This window comes from Epinephelus lanceolatus, chromosome 3 (genome assembly GCF_041903045.1).
Source record: "Epinephelus lanceolatus isolate andai-2023 chromosome 3, ASM4190304v1, whole genome shotgun sequence".
NCBI lineage: Eukaryota > Metazoa > Chordata > Actinopteri > Perciformes > Serranidae > Epinephelus > Epinephelus lanceolatus.
The window spans coordinates 9,224,272-9,242,142 of record NC_135736.1 but is presented as its reverse complement, the minus strand read 5'-3'; the positions used below and the strand labels follow the sequence as shown (position 1 = coordinate 9,242,142).

Genomic DNA, 17,871 nt, shown 5'->3' with positions numbered 1-17,871 from the left:
GGCATCTGACACTCAGCGTAGGCCCCTCTCTCCTGACTCGCCTGTTCCTCAGTTCAGATCTGTCCATGTCAGTTACCATGGGGAGTTGTCAAGGCAAAGGTCGTTTACATCACAGTCAACAATTTCCGACTGGGAAGGTACTGATATGTGTCTGGAAACCCTGTTTGATGAGACCAGAGCAGAGTCGCCGCAGTCAGTTTTACCAGACTTTGAACTTGATAAGTTATTTAACAGCAGGGTGTTGTCCCCGGAATCAGTGTCGTCAGATTTTGACTTTTCGCTCCTGCAGGACTGGTTGGCAGACTTTAGAGCATCCTCCCCAGAATCAGTGGTATTCCAAAGTCAATGTAGGCCCCTCTCACCTGACTCACCTCTTCCTCAGTTCAGCCCGCCTCATGTGGGTTACCATGTTGAGTTGTCAAGGTGCAGATCCTTTACACCACAATCAGCATTTTCAGACTGGGAAGGTACTGATTTGTGTCTGGAAAGTCTGTTTGATGAAACCAGAGCAGAGTCCCCGCAATCAGTTTTATCAAACTTTCAACTTGATAAATTATTTAACAGCAGGGCGTTGTCCCCGGAATCAGTGTCTTCAGATTTTGACTTTTCGCTCCTGCAGGACTGGTTGGCAGACTTTAGAGCATCCTCCCCAGAATCAGTGGTATTCCAAAGTCAATGTAGGCCCCTCTCACCTGACTCACCTCTTCCTCAGTTCAGCCCCCCTCATGTGGGTTACCATGTTGAGTTGTCAAGGCACAGATCCTTTACACCACAATCAGCATTTTCAGATTGGGAAGGTACTGATTTGTGTCTGGAAAGTTTGTTTGACGAAACCAGAGCAGAGTCCCCGCAATCAGTTTTATCAGACTTTGAACTTACCAAGTTGATTAACAGCAGGGCGTTGTCCCCTGAATCACTGTTGTCAGATTTTGACTTTTCGCTCCTGCAGGACTGGTTGGCAGACTTTAGAGCATCTTCCCCAGAATCTGTGGCATCAGTGGAGCAGTGCTGTTTGCCTCCTCGCATGACATTTGACCAGATGCGGACTCAACATTGTAACTATTACTTACAGTACTCTGAAAGTAGACCAGTATCACCTTTTTCAACACTGTCAGATGTTGAGTATTCTGGATTTTGTCTAGAGGAATTGTTTGACCACAACAGACCAGATTCGCCAGATTCACTTACTTTACAGGTCCACGCCAAAGACACAAGCGGACCTGTAACTGCTTCCCCACCATTGCCCCCTGCAAGACCTCTTACATATGCAGATGTTGTGCGGGGAATAACACATGACAGAAAAGCAGATGCTTTGTTGGTCTGCAAACCATTTGAGTTTAAACCTATTTGGCCTCAGTCAGTGTTGGCAGAGAAGGAGTGCACTCACTTCAATGTAGAGGACTGGCTCACCGAATTAAGACCACAGTCTTCCCAGTCAGGGGGATCTGACACTCAGCGTAGGCCCCTCTCTCCTGACTCACCTGTTCCTCAGTTCAGATCTGTCCATGTCGGTTACCATGGGGAGTTGTCAAGGCAAAGGTCGTTTACACCACAGTCAACAATTTCCGACTGGGAAGGTACCGATATGTGTCTGGAAACCCTGTTTGATGAGACCAGAGCAGAGTCGCCGCAGTCAGTTTTATCAGACTTTGAACTTGATAAGTTATTTAACAGCAGGGCGTTGTCCCCGGAATCAGTGTCGTCAGATTTTGACTTTTCGCTCCTGCAGGACTGGTTGGCAGACTTTAGAGCATCCTCCCCAGAATCAGTGGTATTCCAAAGTCAATGTAGGCCCCTCTCACCTGACTCACCTCTTCCTCAGTTCAGCCCCCCTCAAGTCGGTTACCATGGGGAGTTGTCAAGGCACAGATCCTTTACACCACAATCAGCATTTTCAGATTGGGAAGGTACTGATTTGTATCTGGAAAGTTTGTTTGACGAAACCAGAGCAGAGTCCCCGCAATCAATTTCATCAGACTTTGAACTTGATAAGTTGTTTAACAGCAGGGCGTTGTCCCCTGAATCAGTGTCATCAGATTTTGACTTTTCGCTCCTGCAGGACTGGTTGGCAGACTTTAGAGCATCTTCTCCAGAATCTGTGGCATCAGTGGAGCAGTGCTCTTTGCCTCCTCGCATGACATTTGACCAGATGCGGACTCAACATTGTAACTATTACTTACAGTACTCCAACAATAGACCAGTATCACCTTTTTCAACACTGTCAGATGTTGAGTATTCCGGACTTTGTCTAGAGAAATTGTTTGATGACAACAGACCAGATTCACCAGATTCACTTACTTTACAGGTCCACACCAAAGACACAAGCGGAACTGTAACTGCTTCCCCACCATTGCCCCCTGCAAGACCTCTTACATATGCAGATGTTGTGCAGGGAATAACACATGACAGAAAAGCAGATGCTTTGTTGGTCTGCAAACCCGTTGAGTTTAAACCTATTTGGTCTCGATCAGTGTTGTCAGAGAAGGATTGCACTCACTCCTACGTAGAGGACTGGCTCACCGAGTTAAGACCACAGTCTCCCCAGTCAGTGGCATCTGACATTCAACATAGACCCCTCTCTCCTGACTCGCCTGTTTCTCAGTTCAGATCTGTCCATGTCGGTTACCATGTGGAGTTGTCAAGGCAAAGGTCGTTTACACCACAATCAACAATTTCCGACTGGGAAGGTACTGATATGTGTCTGGAAACCCTGTTTGATGAGACCAGAACAGAGTCGCCGCAGTCAGTTTTATCAGACTTTGAACTTGATAAGTTGTTTAACAGCAGGGCGTTGTCCCCGGAATCAGTGTCGTCAGATTTTGACTTTTCGCTCCTGCAGGACTGGTTGGCAGACTTTAGAGCATCCTCCCCAGAATCAGTGGTATTCCAAAGTCAATGTAGGCCCCTCTCACCTGACTCACCTCTTCCTCAGTTCAGTCCCCCTCATGTGGGTTACCATGTTGAGTTGTCAAGGCACAGATCCTTTACACCACAATCAGCATTTTCAGACTGGGAAGGTACTAATTTGTGTCTGGAAAGTCTGTTTGACGAAACCAGAGCAGAGTCCCCGCAATCAGTTTTGTCAGACTTTGAACTTGATAAATTATTTAACAGCAGGGCGTTGTCCCCGGAATCAGTGTCTTCAGATTTTGACTTTTCGCTCCTGCAGGACTGGTTGGCAGACTTTAGAGCATCCTCCCCAGAATCTGTGGCATCAGTGGAGCAGTGCTCTTTGCGTCCTCGCATGACATTTGACCAGATGCGGACTCAACATTGTAACTATTACTTACAGTACTCTGAAAGTAGACCAGTATCACCTTTTTCAACACTGTCAGATGTTGAGTATTCTGGATTTTGTCTAGAGGAATTGTTTGACCACAACAGACCAGATTCGCCAGATTCACTTACTTTACAGGTCCACGCCAAAGACACAAGCGGACCTGTAACTGCTTCCCCACCATTGCCTCCTGCAAGACCTCTTACATATGCAGATGTTGTGCGGGGAATAACACATGACAGAAAAGCAGATGCTTTGTTGGTTTGCAAACCCTTTGAGTTTAAACCTATTTGGTCTCGATCAGTGTTGTCAGAAAAGGAGTGCACTCACTCCTACGTAGAGGACTGGCTCACCGAGTTAAGACCACAGTCTCCCCAGTCAGTGGCGTCTGACATTCAACATAGACCCCTCTCTCCTGACTCGCCTGTTCTTCAGTTCAGATCTGTCCATGTCAGTTACCATGGGGAGTTGTCAAGGCAAAGGTCGTTTACACCACAATCAACAATTTCCGACTGGGAAGGTACTGATATGTGTCTGGAAACCCTGTTTGATGAGACCAGAGCAGAGTCATCGCAGTCAATTTTATCAGACTTTGAACTTGTTAAGTTGTTTAACAGCAGGGCGTTGTCCCCGGAATCAGTGTCTTCAGATTTTGACTTTTCACTCCTGCAGGACTGGTTGGCAGACTTTAGAGCATCCTCCCCAGAATCTGTGGCATCAGTGGAGCAGTGCTCTTTGCCTCCTCGCATGACATTTGACCAGATGCGGACTCAACATTGTAACTATTACTTAGAGTACTCTGAAAATAGACCAGTATCACCTTTTTCAACACTGTCAGATGCTGAGTATTCTGGATTTTGTCTAGAGGAATTGTTTGACCACAACAGACCAGATTCGCCAGATTCACTTACTTTACAGGTCCACGCCAAAGACACAAGCGGAACTGTAACTGCTTCCCCACCATTGCCCCCTGCAAGACCTCTTACATATGCAGATGTTGTGCGGGGAATAACACATGACAGAAAAGCAGATGCTTTGTTGGTCTGCAAACCATTTGAGTTTAAACCTATCTGGCCTCAGTCAGTGTTGGCAGAGAAGGAGTGCACTCACTCCTACGTAGAGGACTGGCTCACCGAGTTAAGACCACAGTCTTCCCAGTCAGGGGCGTCGGACACTCAGCGTAGGCCCCTCTCTCCTGACTCACCTGTTCCTCAGTTCAGATCTGTCCATGTCGGTTACCATGGGGAGTTGTCAAGGCAAAGGTCGTTTACACCACAGTCAACAATTTCCGACTGGGAAGGTACCGATATGTGTCTGGAAACCCTGTTTGACGAGACCAGAGCAGAGTCGCCTCAGTCAGTTTTATCAGACTTTGACCTTGATAAGTTATTTAAAAACAGGGCGTTGTCCCCGGAATCAGTGTCTTCAGATTTTGACTTTTCGCTCCTGCAGGACTGGTTGGCAGAATTTAGAGCATCCTCCCCAGAATCTGTGACTTCAGTTGAGCAGCGCTCTTTGTCTCCTCGTATGAGATTTGACCAGATGCAGACTCAGCATTGTAACTTTTACTTACAGTACTCTGAAAGTAGACCATTATCACCTTTTTCAACACTGTCAGATGTTGAGTATTCCGGATTTTGTCTAGAGGAATTGTTTGACGACAACAGACCAGATTCGCCAGATTTATTAACTTCGCCGGTTGACACTCAACAATCTTGCTTCAATGCACCTGCGTGTCATCATCCTTTTGCTACCAAACTTCTTACATATGGTGATGTTTTGAGAGGCATTGGACCTGAAAAAGAAGAAAATGTTGTTCTTGTTCAAAATCAATCTACCCCTAAGTTCTCTTTCTCTGAAATTAAACCATTATCTGCTGAAGACTCTGTTTCAGTAGATGATCCTCAAAATCTGATCCAGCTCAAATGTGTCTCTGCAATACCCACATCCTCAGACTTCAAAAATGAATACAGGGCAAGACACAAGCATGTCTTTTCCAACTTCATGTCACATTTGTATGATCCAGTCTATAAGGGAAAATGTTCTTGTTGTAAAATAAGTTCAATTGAAGCTACCGTTGAAAACCAGTCTTGCATGTTAAGCTGTATACCACAAAAACATGACATATTAGCTCCCAGCTCTGTAGAAAAACATTCTTCAGTGTTTTCTTTTAGTTTTCATAGAGCATCAGATGTCAAACCAGCTGATGAGTTTCTGTCTCCAAGTGCTGTCATCACTGGTCCTGTTTCACCAGCATGTCAAAGCAATTCTGGAATATCACAGTCTGGAACAATTGAAACGGGATCCACAGGGCATTGCCAGCATGCTATGGAAACTGAAGTAAATGACAGTTCTTCACTTTCAGAGTATGGGCTGTCATCACCTGAAATATTACATCCAGATGATGAAAGTCATTTTTATTTTACCTGCTTATTCACTGACCAGAGGCCACCTTCTCCAGACTCATTTGATGAGTTCACTGCTTTAACTCCTGATTCACAAATTCCTCAGTTTGACTGTCAACCTTGTTATGACATGCATTTGGCAGAAATCAGATCTGTTTCACCAGACTCCATAATGCTGGAGAGAGATTCTTCTGATTTGTGTCTTGACACTATGGTTGATGACATCAGAACAGAATCTCCCAACTCCATTGTGTTTGACAATGAACTTAATGAGTGCCTCAGCAATATGCCATCGGATCAGTATAGCCAGTCATTCCTTGATTTCTGGCTGTCTGAGTTAAGACCATCTACGCCTGAAATTCTTAAATCACTAGATATAGATGAAGTTTTAAACCAGCAGCCATGTGGGCCAAGTCTCCCAGATGAGACTGTTGATGCAGACAGTAGGCCTGTCTATAAGCAAGTCTCCGATGACTTAATGGCCCACGTACAGGATCCAGTGTATAAAGAAAAACATGTCTGTGATAAAGTTCATTTCTTTGAAGATCCAGTTGATAAATTGTGTGAGAAGACTTGTGATCAAAAGAAAATTGAAGACTTAACAGTTAGCACGGGAGAGCCACATGGCCCAGCCAAATCTTGTCATTCTGCAAGAACCATACCTGACTCCAAATCATTACAGGATTCCTCAGTATCTGACTCTACAGTGCCTGTTCTTACAGTAACAGATTCACATCCTCAAATGGTGATGCCACCAGCTGGAACTGTTGAGACAAGGCCCATAGCTTCCTCCTCAAACACAATTGATCAGTCTTTTTTTGTCAAACCTCCTCCCTGGGCAGCAAAGAACCTAGATTAGATCATATCAGGTCACACAGGATTAGCCAGTTTTGCACTGAATTGAGTCACATCCCATCTGTAGAACTAAATTTTGAATGTCATCATGCTGTCTGGCCGGAGGAGGCTTTCCATAAACAAACTCAAGCAAAGAGAGAATCAGTGCAACGAAGATCACTTGTGAAAAAACATAAAAGGACAGACCCTGAATCAGAGTTAAAGATGACACAACCCCGAGATTCATTTTCCAAGAACATGAAAAGAAAATCCATGACTGAGGACAAGAGCAAAAGTTCCTTGGTGTCGGTAAGACAGCGCAAGCTTTTGCTGAGCAGTGAATGCAGTGTTGCTTTCAAAAGTAATAAATATGGCAATACATAAGGTGTGAATGTAGAAGCTTTTACTAATGATGCCCAGAAGCGTCACTGTCTTGCTGTGGCATGTTTGCATTAGAGCAGAAGAAGTGATATGTCAGTGAAGCACGACTAATGGAAATTACAGTGACCCTGTCTTGGTGACCTGAGCTTCTTGTCCTGGTATGGAGCATTCTCATGAGCTACATAGACAAAGAGCTAATGGACTTTGTGATTCCTTTAAAATGCCTGACCTGACTGATTCAAGCCCCAGGAATTTCAAGTGCCTTGATTAAAACTGAAGTCAGTATAGTGATAATAAGTTGCATAGTTCTACTTAGATCTTGCTTTACAGCCTTAAGAATCTAAACCAACTGATGTACTTGCCATAGCTAGAAGCATGTACTGTTTGGTATGCACAGACTCCTGCTGTTTTCATAACAAATAGAACACAGACACATACCATTCCATTGGCACCCATATTTCCTATGACTATACCCTGGTGTCACCCATATCCATAAAAGCTGAAATTAGAATTCAGTTCATTGCAAAATTAAATGTGATAACATAATATCATATCTGTAGCTAGACATTGCCTCCTGCCCTTCTCCCATCTCCTGTTGTCTAAAATGTCTAAGCAGGGGGCACAAACAATTGTTATAACATTGCACTATGCTTTTCAAAATTTGGAATTATGTTAATATAGCAATCTGTTTAAATTACTGTAATAACAGAATAATTTACCTTTTTGGGAGATGGGGCAGACTTGCAGTAGAACAGACAGTATTAGCATTGACTGTGACAAATACTGTATACTGGTGGGTTTAGCATTGTCATGGGAAGTGCACTGTTTCCAGCGAACACTTACCTAAATGAGTAAATGATGCATGTTCACCTCCATGTTACACCAAATTCTATTTTTGACTCAAGTTCACTTGTGCCCTTTTATTTTTGTAAAATGATATTGTGTTGTCAATGATGTTCTCTACGCTTAACATGCTATACAAAATACTATTTAAAAAGTCTGAATTTTTTTCAGCATCTTAATCAGTCATTACATATGTAATGTGTTTTGAATTGTATGGGGTCTGTAAGATAAATATTATTGGCATGTATAAGATACTGCTGCAATGACCTAAACACAAACGGGCTACAAGTGAATTTTTTCATTGGAGACACTGCTATCATGTACAAATCCAGAGCCTGTCACTGACAAATGCATGCTTCATTTAAGTATTTCTTTCATCACCAAAAGAAATCACAAATCATATTTATTTATATTTTTCCACTTCATTGTATCATTTCTTGCAGGAATCAACAGCATCTTCCAGGGCAAATCTTTCAGAATCTTCAAAACAAAAAAATGTTCATTTAGGACAGACTCAGGTGTTTCCAACCGAGTCACCCTCCTTGGCACATGATTCTAACACACGTTCCACTGAAAAACTAGAATTACCACTCCCATGTACCTTTGACCTAGGTCAAACACAATCTGAAATCACTTTGACAAATCAAAGTAGCTCACCACAGGAAAAAGATGAAAACATGTCGTTCCCTGAACAAATTGAAAATTCTGGCTTAGCTAAATCAAGCTCAGCAACCCCAGACTGCCTTTCTCAAACAGCTCAAGAAAGTCAGGATGACCAAATCGTCATGTTCTCCACTCCAACATCACCAGAGTCTGGGTCACCTCAGCTTGACCAGCTGCTGTCAGATCTGAAGGAGATGAAACTTAAATTTAGACCAGAGACACTTGACCCACGTCTTTCTGAAGTCAGTGATGAAAGCCCTGGAGTTCATCAAATTTATAAATTTGAAGACCTTTCACCTGATGATCAATGTCATACAGAAGATAGTGATAACCTAAGAGTCAGTGTGTCATCTGTTGTAAAGCTTGTAGAAGATACTAAACACACAAATGTGACAGTCACAGAGCCTGAACACTTACAGACATCTATTCAAGAAGAACCTGAAGTGGTCTTAGTCACTCCTGATCTAACAAAAACCTCTGAGGCAAGTGTCCCATCAAGCCTTGGTAGTAGCAAAGATAGTCCTTTACCCCCTTTTGAGTACCTTTCAACTCCAGAGTCTCCCCAGAGATCATGTGAAGTGATGGAGTCACTGGACCCAAGTTTTCCTGTGGACACATTACAGTCCAGCACATATGATGAAAATACTCCCGAGACATTTTCCTCAGTGTCATCCCCCAAATCAGCTGCAAAGAGTCTGTCTGACATACCTGAGGAACATCTGGCTAATCTTTGTGAGGAAGATCCTACAAATGACATTCTTCAAAGTCAAGATGAACTCGAATCAGCTACATTATCTAAAGGCTCAGTGGGTTTGACAGAAGAAATCTCAACACATAGTACCAAAGATCAACTTCCAAATTTATGGGAGACAAGTTTTGTTGAACCCTCTCAGATTGAAGATGTCTCTTCTCAATCTCTTTCTGATTTGACTCCAGACACAGTTACATCTGCAAGACATTTTTGCTTTGAGGAACTGATTCCGTACCCATCTGCAGGGGACTTGGAGACATCTTCAGATGAGGACAGGCCAAGGACCAGTGGACAACATTCAGAAGAATCTCTGACTCCAATAGATCCTGAGCGTTTTGGCTCTCAACCCACTCCAGTTGAACACAAAGCAGAGGGGACTTCATCAACCTCCGATGAGGAGTACAGCATCCCACCTGGGTATGCAAATATCTCTCCTACTACAGCTGTCAATACCCACATGCCTCCAGAATACGCAGAAGTTGTGCATAGTGGTGCAGACAGCCCAACTGTTGAATACTCTGACCCAGAGCCTTACTTTGACTGCATACAGGCTGCATCAGATTTCTCAGAGACTGAGCTTGATGAACCTGAGACAAGTACCAGGTCAAATAAGGATCAGCCTCAGGCTCATTTTAGCCATCCTAGAGTGCTAGACAAGGGGAATCGAAGAGTCCTGTTATCTTCTGGAAGTGAAGACTATGAGGATGCTCCTTTTGTCTATGAGCCTCTTTATAATGTACCTGAAGAGAACAAAGAATTATTACAACATTCAGAAACATCGGATGAAGAATTCACTCTGTGTGAGGCTTCACAACCGCCTCCTGTCTGTGAAATTGGGGCATATGATGATACTGATAAATCTCTGACAAGGGTAAGATGAATATTGGTAAACCACCCCAACCTGCAAGCTTTTTTTTCCTGGAGCTGAGCTTAACCAAACGTTATATTTGCTTCAGAGAGGAATGACTGCTAACCCTCTGGCCACATGGATGGGATCTAAAACTCCTCATAACCCTTATCTTATTTTGATTTTATATTTAACACATCCTAACTCAGCATGTCACTGTGCTGCCTGTAACCGGCTGCATCACACAGTAATAACTTAAGTTCCACGTTTTTTCATCAGTGAAAGCACATTCATTCTTTAACTGAGTGAAAGCATGGTATGTTTTGCAAATGTTTTTCCAAGTTACAGACTGACATGTTGCACTTTGCACGATGTGAGATATGAAAATGAATTGCAAAATTCTCAAAAGTCAACGGAAAGTGCATCATATCACTCTGCTTATCGCTTGCTTTGCTGCAAACATAGCATTCATATATTGTCAGTTATGAAATCTTAATGGATTTTTGTTGCTGGGTCAGGAGATCAACGCAGAGCTCGGATCAATGTCAGAAAGTTCAGATGATGAATTTTTGACCACCAGGATAGTGCGAAGGAGAGTTGTCATTCAGGTATATGAGTCAGCATGACTGATGGCGTTTTAAATGAGCATGGAGGGTGTGACTTCCAGAGTGCAGGCTGGGTCTTTCACTTTCAGGTTAAAATGTTTACTGTCTAACAGCCTTTAGTCTCATCAAAATGAGTGGAAAATGTGTGTTTGAAGATTAAGGTAGGGTTTGTAAGAGACCTTCCACTTGATTTGCATAGATGGCTGAGCCTCATAGAGGTGTTTCATGCTGCTGTGAGCACTTTGTTTTTTTGTTAATTATTTTTATGTATTTATTTATTTATTTATTGACACATGCAAGTTTGTTACCTGTATCCCAAAGTCCCTATTCTCCCACTAACTAATACCTATTTTTCCTCTAACATAATTGCATTTATTTTTGAAGTGGATAATGAAACATAAACATTACATTGATCCCAGATGGCCTTTCTGATTTTGTCTGTCTTGTTTCCCTTGTAGGCTGATGATATGCCTGATCTCCCCACTCAGTCGGTGACGGAAGAAAAATACAAGGATGAAAATGGACACATTGTTGTCAAGAAGGTAAAGCAAGATTCTATATAAGCCCTAATGCAGATATCACATGGCAGTGTATTGTGACAGTATATTAACTGCTAATGTGGATTTTGTGGATTGACAAATTAAGAAAAAGAAAAACAGTGAAAGAAAATCCAATTTAAATTAAACAATATTTCATTTGTTTAATTTCAGTTTAACAAAGCTTACCAAAGGCTTTTGTTGCCCTGTGGCTCCATTTCATTCAGAAACAGACAACGGTTTCCGGAATGTGGTTGGTTACCTTTTCCTTTAGAAAAATGCCTCACCACCTAATGGTCTTTGAACACATGATCTTCCTCAGGTTACGCGTAAAATTATCCGCAAGTGTGTTTCCGTGGATGGTGTGGAGTGTGAAGAGGTGTCATTAGAAGGACCTCCCCATGAGTCCATCAAAAAATCCGAGGGAGATGGATATTCGAAGGTAGTGAAGCGGACCATAGTGAAGAGTGAAGGAGACCACACTGAGGTGCGTGTACTGTATATTGTGTCTGTGTTCATCATCGGGGGTGTTGTAGTCGGGGGGAAGGTAGGAAAAAGCAAGGAGCCCAGTGGAGGGGGGACTCTTAAAAAGCCTGGAATGAAAAGTTTGGTTGGCTTGAAAGACTGAACTTTGTGTAAAGAAAATTATGGAAGCTTTCTGAGGCTCCTCTTACCAGGTTCTAAGAGAGGAGGGATGAGGGGCACACCGAGATTGCTCTGCAAAGGGCCCCAAATTCAGTGCTACGGCCATGTTCATCATCATTGTATTCTTTTTAACAGAAAACAGCAGACACAGCAACGTTCATATTGGTAGTGTATGTAAAAACAATTAAATAACAGCTTTTTTCTAACTTAGGTAACATTTGCTGAATGTGCGGGATTCTCAGCATCAAGTCAGGAGACACCTGAAGGTTGTAAGGTCAGTCGCGTAGAAAGGACAACGGTGGTGGAGGGTGAAAGAACAATGACACACCAAGGGGATCCGTCTCTGGCCTCTGACTTCCCCTCAGCCCAAGACGACTTCAAACAGGTTTGTTATCAACCTTGTCACCATTATTGTACATATTGCAGCTAAACTACATCTCTTGTGCAGCACATAATTATTTCACATACATATGTAGAGGTAAAAAGACTCAGTTTTTTGTTTTTCATAATTAAATCATTCCAAATGAAGTGAATACTGTTTTCTCCTTTTTATATCACCAGGCACTAGGTTATATAAGTGGTGTTAGTAGAACAGAGCTCCCTCATGTGGTAGAAAGCGAGACTGTCAAAGAAGATGGAACTGTGGTCAGGAGGTGTGTGTGTGTGAGACTGCTTTTATTTTGTGAGAGTGAAGTTTGACAATGACAGCCTTGCATTAGGTTTGTCAGTTTTACTAATGTTGACTAATGTTGCTAATGTTTGGATCATTAACCACCAGTGTTAGGGAAGCTGCTTTGAAAGCATAGCTTTACAAGCTGCTAACTCTACACTGGAAGAAGAAGTTGCAGCATGGTAGTGCAATGGTTAGCACTGTCGCCTCACAGCAGAAGGGTTCTGTGTCTGAGTCCGCCGACCAGCTGGGGCCCATCAATGTGGGGTTTGCATGTGTCAGTGATACAAACTCATGAAAAAATAAAATACACATTCCAGCTAAAAATACCACTCAGTTGAGTTCATTGCAAAAACTGCCCACTTGTTTACAGGTCCTACATGAACCATTAAAATAAACCAAAATGCAAAACCCTACTTTTCATGAGAAAGTGCAGGAATGTCGGCATTGGTTTTGTAGACAATGTACAATATACAATCAGTCAGACACCTGCCTTCCAGAAACTAGAGTCCAGGTGGACTAATTGCACCAAACAAGATTAGTCAGTTTGCCAGGAAACTAAAATAGCACACAATTTCTTTTAAAATTAGTTAATAAATAGCAATAATCTGTTTATTATTCTGGCTGACTGACACCTAATATTTTCATGTGTAGTTTTACAAATTCTGTCTTGATCAGTGCATTGCCTGGGCAGGCCTTCACAGGATGGAAAAAAGGGGGTGGGGCTGGTTAAAGGGGGTCAATTACATTAGAGAAGCAGTGTAAGATAAAAATTAAAAAATGTTCCTTTCCTTTTATGGCCTGCAATTGTTTGTAGTTTGAATAATTAACTAAAAAAAAATTAATTACTTAATTCACAACGCAGGGTACTATAATAATTATATTTGAAATTCAAAATGAGGTTACCATATTACAATCGAAAGTAGTAAAATTCGTTGGTAATTTATATTCATATACAGTACAGGCCGAAAGTTTGGACACACCTTCTCATTCAATGCGTTTTCTTTATTTTCATGACTATTTACATTGTAGATTCTCACTGAAGGCATCAAAACTATGAATGAACACATGTGGAGTTATGTACTTAACAAAAAAGGTGAAATAACTGAAAACATGTTTTATATTCTAGTTTCTTCAAAATAGCCACCCTTTGCTCTGATTACTGCTTTGCACACTCTTGGCATTCTCTCCATGAGCTTCAAGAGGTAGTCACCTGAAATGGTTTTCCAACAGTCTTGAAGGAGTTCCCAGAGGTGTTTAGCACTTGTTGGCCCCTTTGCCTACACTCTGCGGTCCAGCTCACCCCAAACCATCTCGATTGGGTTCAGGTCCGGTGACTGTGGAGGCCAGGTCATCTGCCGCAGCACTCCATCACTCACCTTCTTGGTCAAATAGCCCTTACACAGCCTGGAGGTGTGTTTGGGGCCATTGTCCTGTTGAAAAATAAATGATCGTCCAACTAAACGCAAACCGGATGGGATGGCATGTCGCTGCAGGATGCTGTGGCAGCCATGCTGGTTCAGTGTGCCTTCAATTTTGAATAAATCCCCAACAGTGTCACCAGCAAAACACCCCCACACCATCACACCTCCTCCTCCATGCTTCACAGTGGGAACCAGGCATGTGGAATCCATCCGTTCACCTTTTCTGCATCTCACAAAGACACAGCGGTTGGAACCAAAGATCTCAAATTTGGACTCATCAGACCAAAGCACAGATTTCCACTGGTCTAATGTCCATTCCTTGTGTTTCTTGGCCCAAACAAATCTCTTCTGCTTGTTGCCTCTCCTTAGCAGTGGTTTCCTAGCAGCTATTTGACCATGAAGGCCTGATTCGTGCAGTCTCCTCTTAACAGTTGTTCTAGAGATGGGTCTGCTGCTAGAACTCTGTGTGGCATTCATCTGGTCTCTGATCTGAGCTGCTGTTAACTTGCGATTTCTGAGGCTGGTGACTCGGATGAACTTATCCTCAGAAGCAGAGGTGACTCTTGGTCTTCCTTTCCTGGGTCGGTCCTCATGTGTGCCAGTTTCCTTGTAGCGCTTGATGGTTTTTGCGACTCCACTTGGGGACACATTTAAAGTTTTTGCAATTTTCCGGACTGACTGACCTTCATTTCTTAAAGTAATGATGGCTACTCGTTTTTCTTTAGTTAGCTGATTGGTTCTTGCCATAATATGAATTTTAACAGTTGTCCAATAGGGCTGTCGGCTGTGTATTAACCTGACTTCTGCACAACACAACTGATGGTCCCAACCCCATTGATAAAGCAAGAAATTCCACTAATTAACCCTGATAAGGCACACCTGTGAAGTGGAAACCATTTCAGGTGACTACCTCTTGAAGCTCATGGAGAGAATGCCAAGAGTGTGCAAAGCAGTAATCAGAGCAAAGGGTGGCTATTTTGAAGAAACTAGAATATAAAACATGTTTTCAGTTATTTCACCTTTTTTTGTTAAGTACATAACTCCACATGTGTTCATTCATAGTTTTGATGCCTTCAGTGAGAATCTACAATGTAAATAGTCATGAAAATAAAGAAAACGCATTGAATGAGAAGGTGTGTCCAAACTTTTGGCCTGTACTGTATATATATATATATGTATATATAGAGTCAGAAAGTTATGCATTGATGTAACTACCATCTATCTATGAATATCTGCACAGATCCAAACAGCAGCTGCAGATAGCCTTTTCAGTCAGGCCATGCTTGATTTAACATTACAGACAGAATGGCAACCAGGTATAAGAGTGATGCTTGAAGGTATTGTGACAAAATAAATGACATGAATGTGCAGTTCAAGCTATGCAACATTAAACTTGCATAATCATAGCTAATCTCTACAATCTGTGCAGTTCATAAAGGTAGGCTAACATTAACCCCTACTCACGTTAGATTTTTTTTTCTTTTTGTGAATACTCGACAATAATTTAATGCAAATACTCAAATGTCGAAATTACCTCAAATGCCCTTCCCAGCTGACAACTTAAAAAAAGGACACTTTATGTTGGTTTTTCCATAAAAAAATCCACCCATCTTTAGTTGTAGGGTGTCAGAATATGTGTAATTGCCATGAATGTGCCACCACAGAATCTGGATTTGATCATTGGCCAGTGTTTTCTTTAGGCTTCTGTAGCTATAGTAGCTATGCTGTGCACATGATCACACTTAAATGCTGGATTTACAAAGCATGATATAATTTTTGGGTGTTTCTCTCCTTTAACATATCTTACATGAATAGCAACATCTGTTGCTTCAGTTGAATTTCCACAGAGCCTCAAGTGCATTTTATGATGAAGCTGACCTGTCTTCCTCTGTTTGTTTCCAACCCGTCCTTTCCTTGCTTCCCCTCTAGGGCCCACATGCATAAAGGTCGCACCCGCAGACGAATCGTGGTGAAGGGAGCTGGGCAGCGCAAACAGGTCCTTCTAGAGCAAGTGGACAATCCCATAAAAGGGTCAAAACCACACGACCTCCAGCAGCATCTCCACCAGCTCTTTCACCGCTACTACAAAGAAGAAAAGGAGGACAACAATGAGGACGATGAAGACGAGGAAGAGTAGACTCTTCCTCTCTTTTCCCCGCTCCCTGGCTCTGCCCATGCTAAAGTCCCCCCCAGTCCTATGCATTAGCCACATGCAATCCCAGTGTGCACCACTGCACCTCAAATCTACCACTGTCTTCCCATTGAAGTCCTGGAAGATAACCTTTTGTTCACAACTTGTTTTCTTCCCTGGCTGGTTTAACGTATTCATGATTTTCTTTTCATGTTCCCATGTTGTTTTGCCTTTTTGTGACCAAAGAAAGCCTTTTGTTGTTTTCCTGATTCAATTTACTTTCCATGTCAGAATTGATATTTTTGTCTTGATGCTGTGGTAGAGCAACAAAAGAAAAGAGAAAAAAAACAGAGGAATACTATTCACATCAACTAACTCGTAAACCTCCTGAAGGTAAAGAACACTTTACCTGCAAAACACAGGTACTACTCCTTGAGTATGTGCTCGGACTGAAAGACAATATCTCTCACACTGCACTGCCTCTCACAACCAGAGTTTCTCAGATATTCCTTACTTAAAAACTGTCTCACTCACTGTACTAGCCTCTCCGCTCTTTTGATTCAGGTGGTCAAGATGTCACACAGAGAAAACCCGACTGTATCGACACTGAATTTAACTGCTGCTGCTGCTGCTGCTGCTGTGTTTTGTGTAGGCTATGTGTAATCTTGTCTTTGGGAATTATATATTATCTATAATCTAGACATTATGGACATCAGTAGCCTAGGAATTAATAATCACTCATGTGAAGTAGAGCAGGCATGACTAATCAACAACATCTGTCATTATGATCCTAGCTTTGACTGCTTTGTAGTTCTATGGATTGCCCTTCTGCCTCTCTTTTCCTTCTGTGTGTGTCTCACCTTCTGTGTTGTTGTGTTTAATTTTATTCAGTTTTGGAGGGTCTTTTTCTCTTAAATTGATCTCGACTCATATTGTATGAATGGTGAATGTGTGAGGGAGATTGTGCAGTAGGTGCTGCATGTATGAGTGTGTGCTAAATACTGCACTGTCAGCTAGTTCGGAAGGGATATTGTCAGTTATTATAAGCTTATTTTTTGAAGATGTCTTAGTTTATTTTTGATTTTGAGTTTACTAGTAAGTGTAGATAACTTATTTAATCTTTGTTTGCCACAGGTGATTAAGGTCATCACAGCTATTTTAAGAGTCACTCGTCTGATGTGACATTTGTGGTAAGGTTATCAGGTGTTTCTGCTTTATTTCATGTTAGATTTTATTAGTTTATCTCTTGAACGAGTGTTGGACCAGTTTGTGTGGTGTTTGTTTGTGAGCGAATGAGTCTGTGAGTGTAGTAAAAGAGTGCGTACCAGTTTCCCTCAGCGAAGAAAAGAAACATTTATTTTACACAAACTGCATTTGCACTCCTGAATGTCAGGAGGGAGCACCTCCATGCTTTATGTGCACAGGATATGAGGTACAGTATATCTTAGCCACAGATAGCTTTTATTTTGACGGGGGGGCAGATGACAAATACAAGATAATGACACACCAGGCACACGCGCAACGAGGCAGGTTGAGAGCTTAAACATACCATTATTCACAGCTCTGAGCATCGCTACTGTATGTATCTACAACATGTAATGTATTTATTTCACTATCACTGTTTACTTTGTGATTTAGAAAAATGTAAAATGCAAACTAGTGGAAGTTCACTGTGACAGGTATGCTTTTAATTTGAAGAATCAGCATCCCTTTTCTGTGATGATGACAGTTATATACATATACAATGCATATATAAATATCTATAAGGGCATGTATTACTGTATCAAAATTCAAAAAGACAAAAACAAAATGGCTGCAGTGTGTCTATGGCTGATAGAGAATAAAAGTCTACAAATGTA

General features: G+C 42.0%; 1 protein-coding gene across 4 annotated transcripts in view; it reads left to right on the top strand.

Moving 5' to 3' along the window:
* The window catches only part of ank2a (ankyrin 2a, neuronal), a 123,149-nt gene extending 105,278 nt beyond the window's left edge, over positions 1-17,871 (top strand). For all 4 annotated transcript variants that reach the window (XM_078164630.1, XM_078164625.1, XM_078164624.1 and 1 more), the window contains 7 exons: positions 8,184-10,025; positions 10,520-10,609; positions 11,065-11,148; positions 11,465-11,629; positions 11,999-12,172; positions 12,349-12,440; positions 15,811-17,871. In XM_078164630.1, coding sequence (XP_078020756.1) covers positions 8,184-10,025; positions 10,520-10,609; positions 11,065-11,148; positions 11,465-11,629; positions 11,999-12,172; positions 12,349-12,440; positions 15,811-16,018 — 2,655 coding nt within the window. In that variant the 3' untranslated portion in view covers positions 16,019-17,871. The remainder of the gene's footprint in view (positions 1-8,183; positions 10,026-10,519; positions 10,610-11,064; positions 11,149-11,464; positions 11,630-11,998; positions 12,173-12,348; positions 12,441-15,810) is intronic.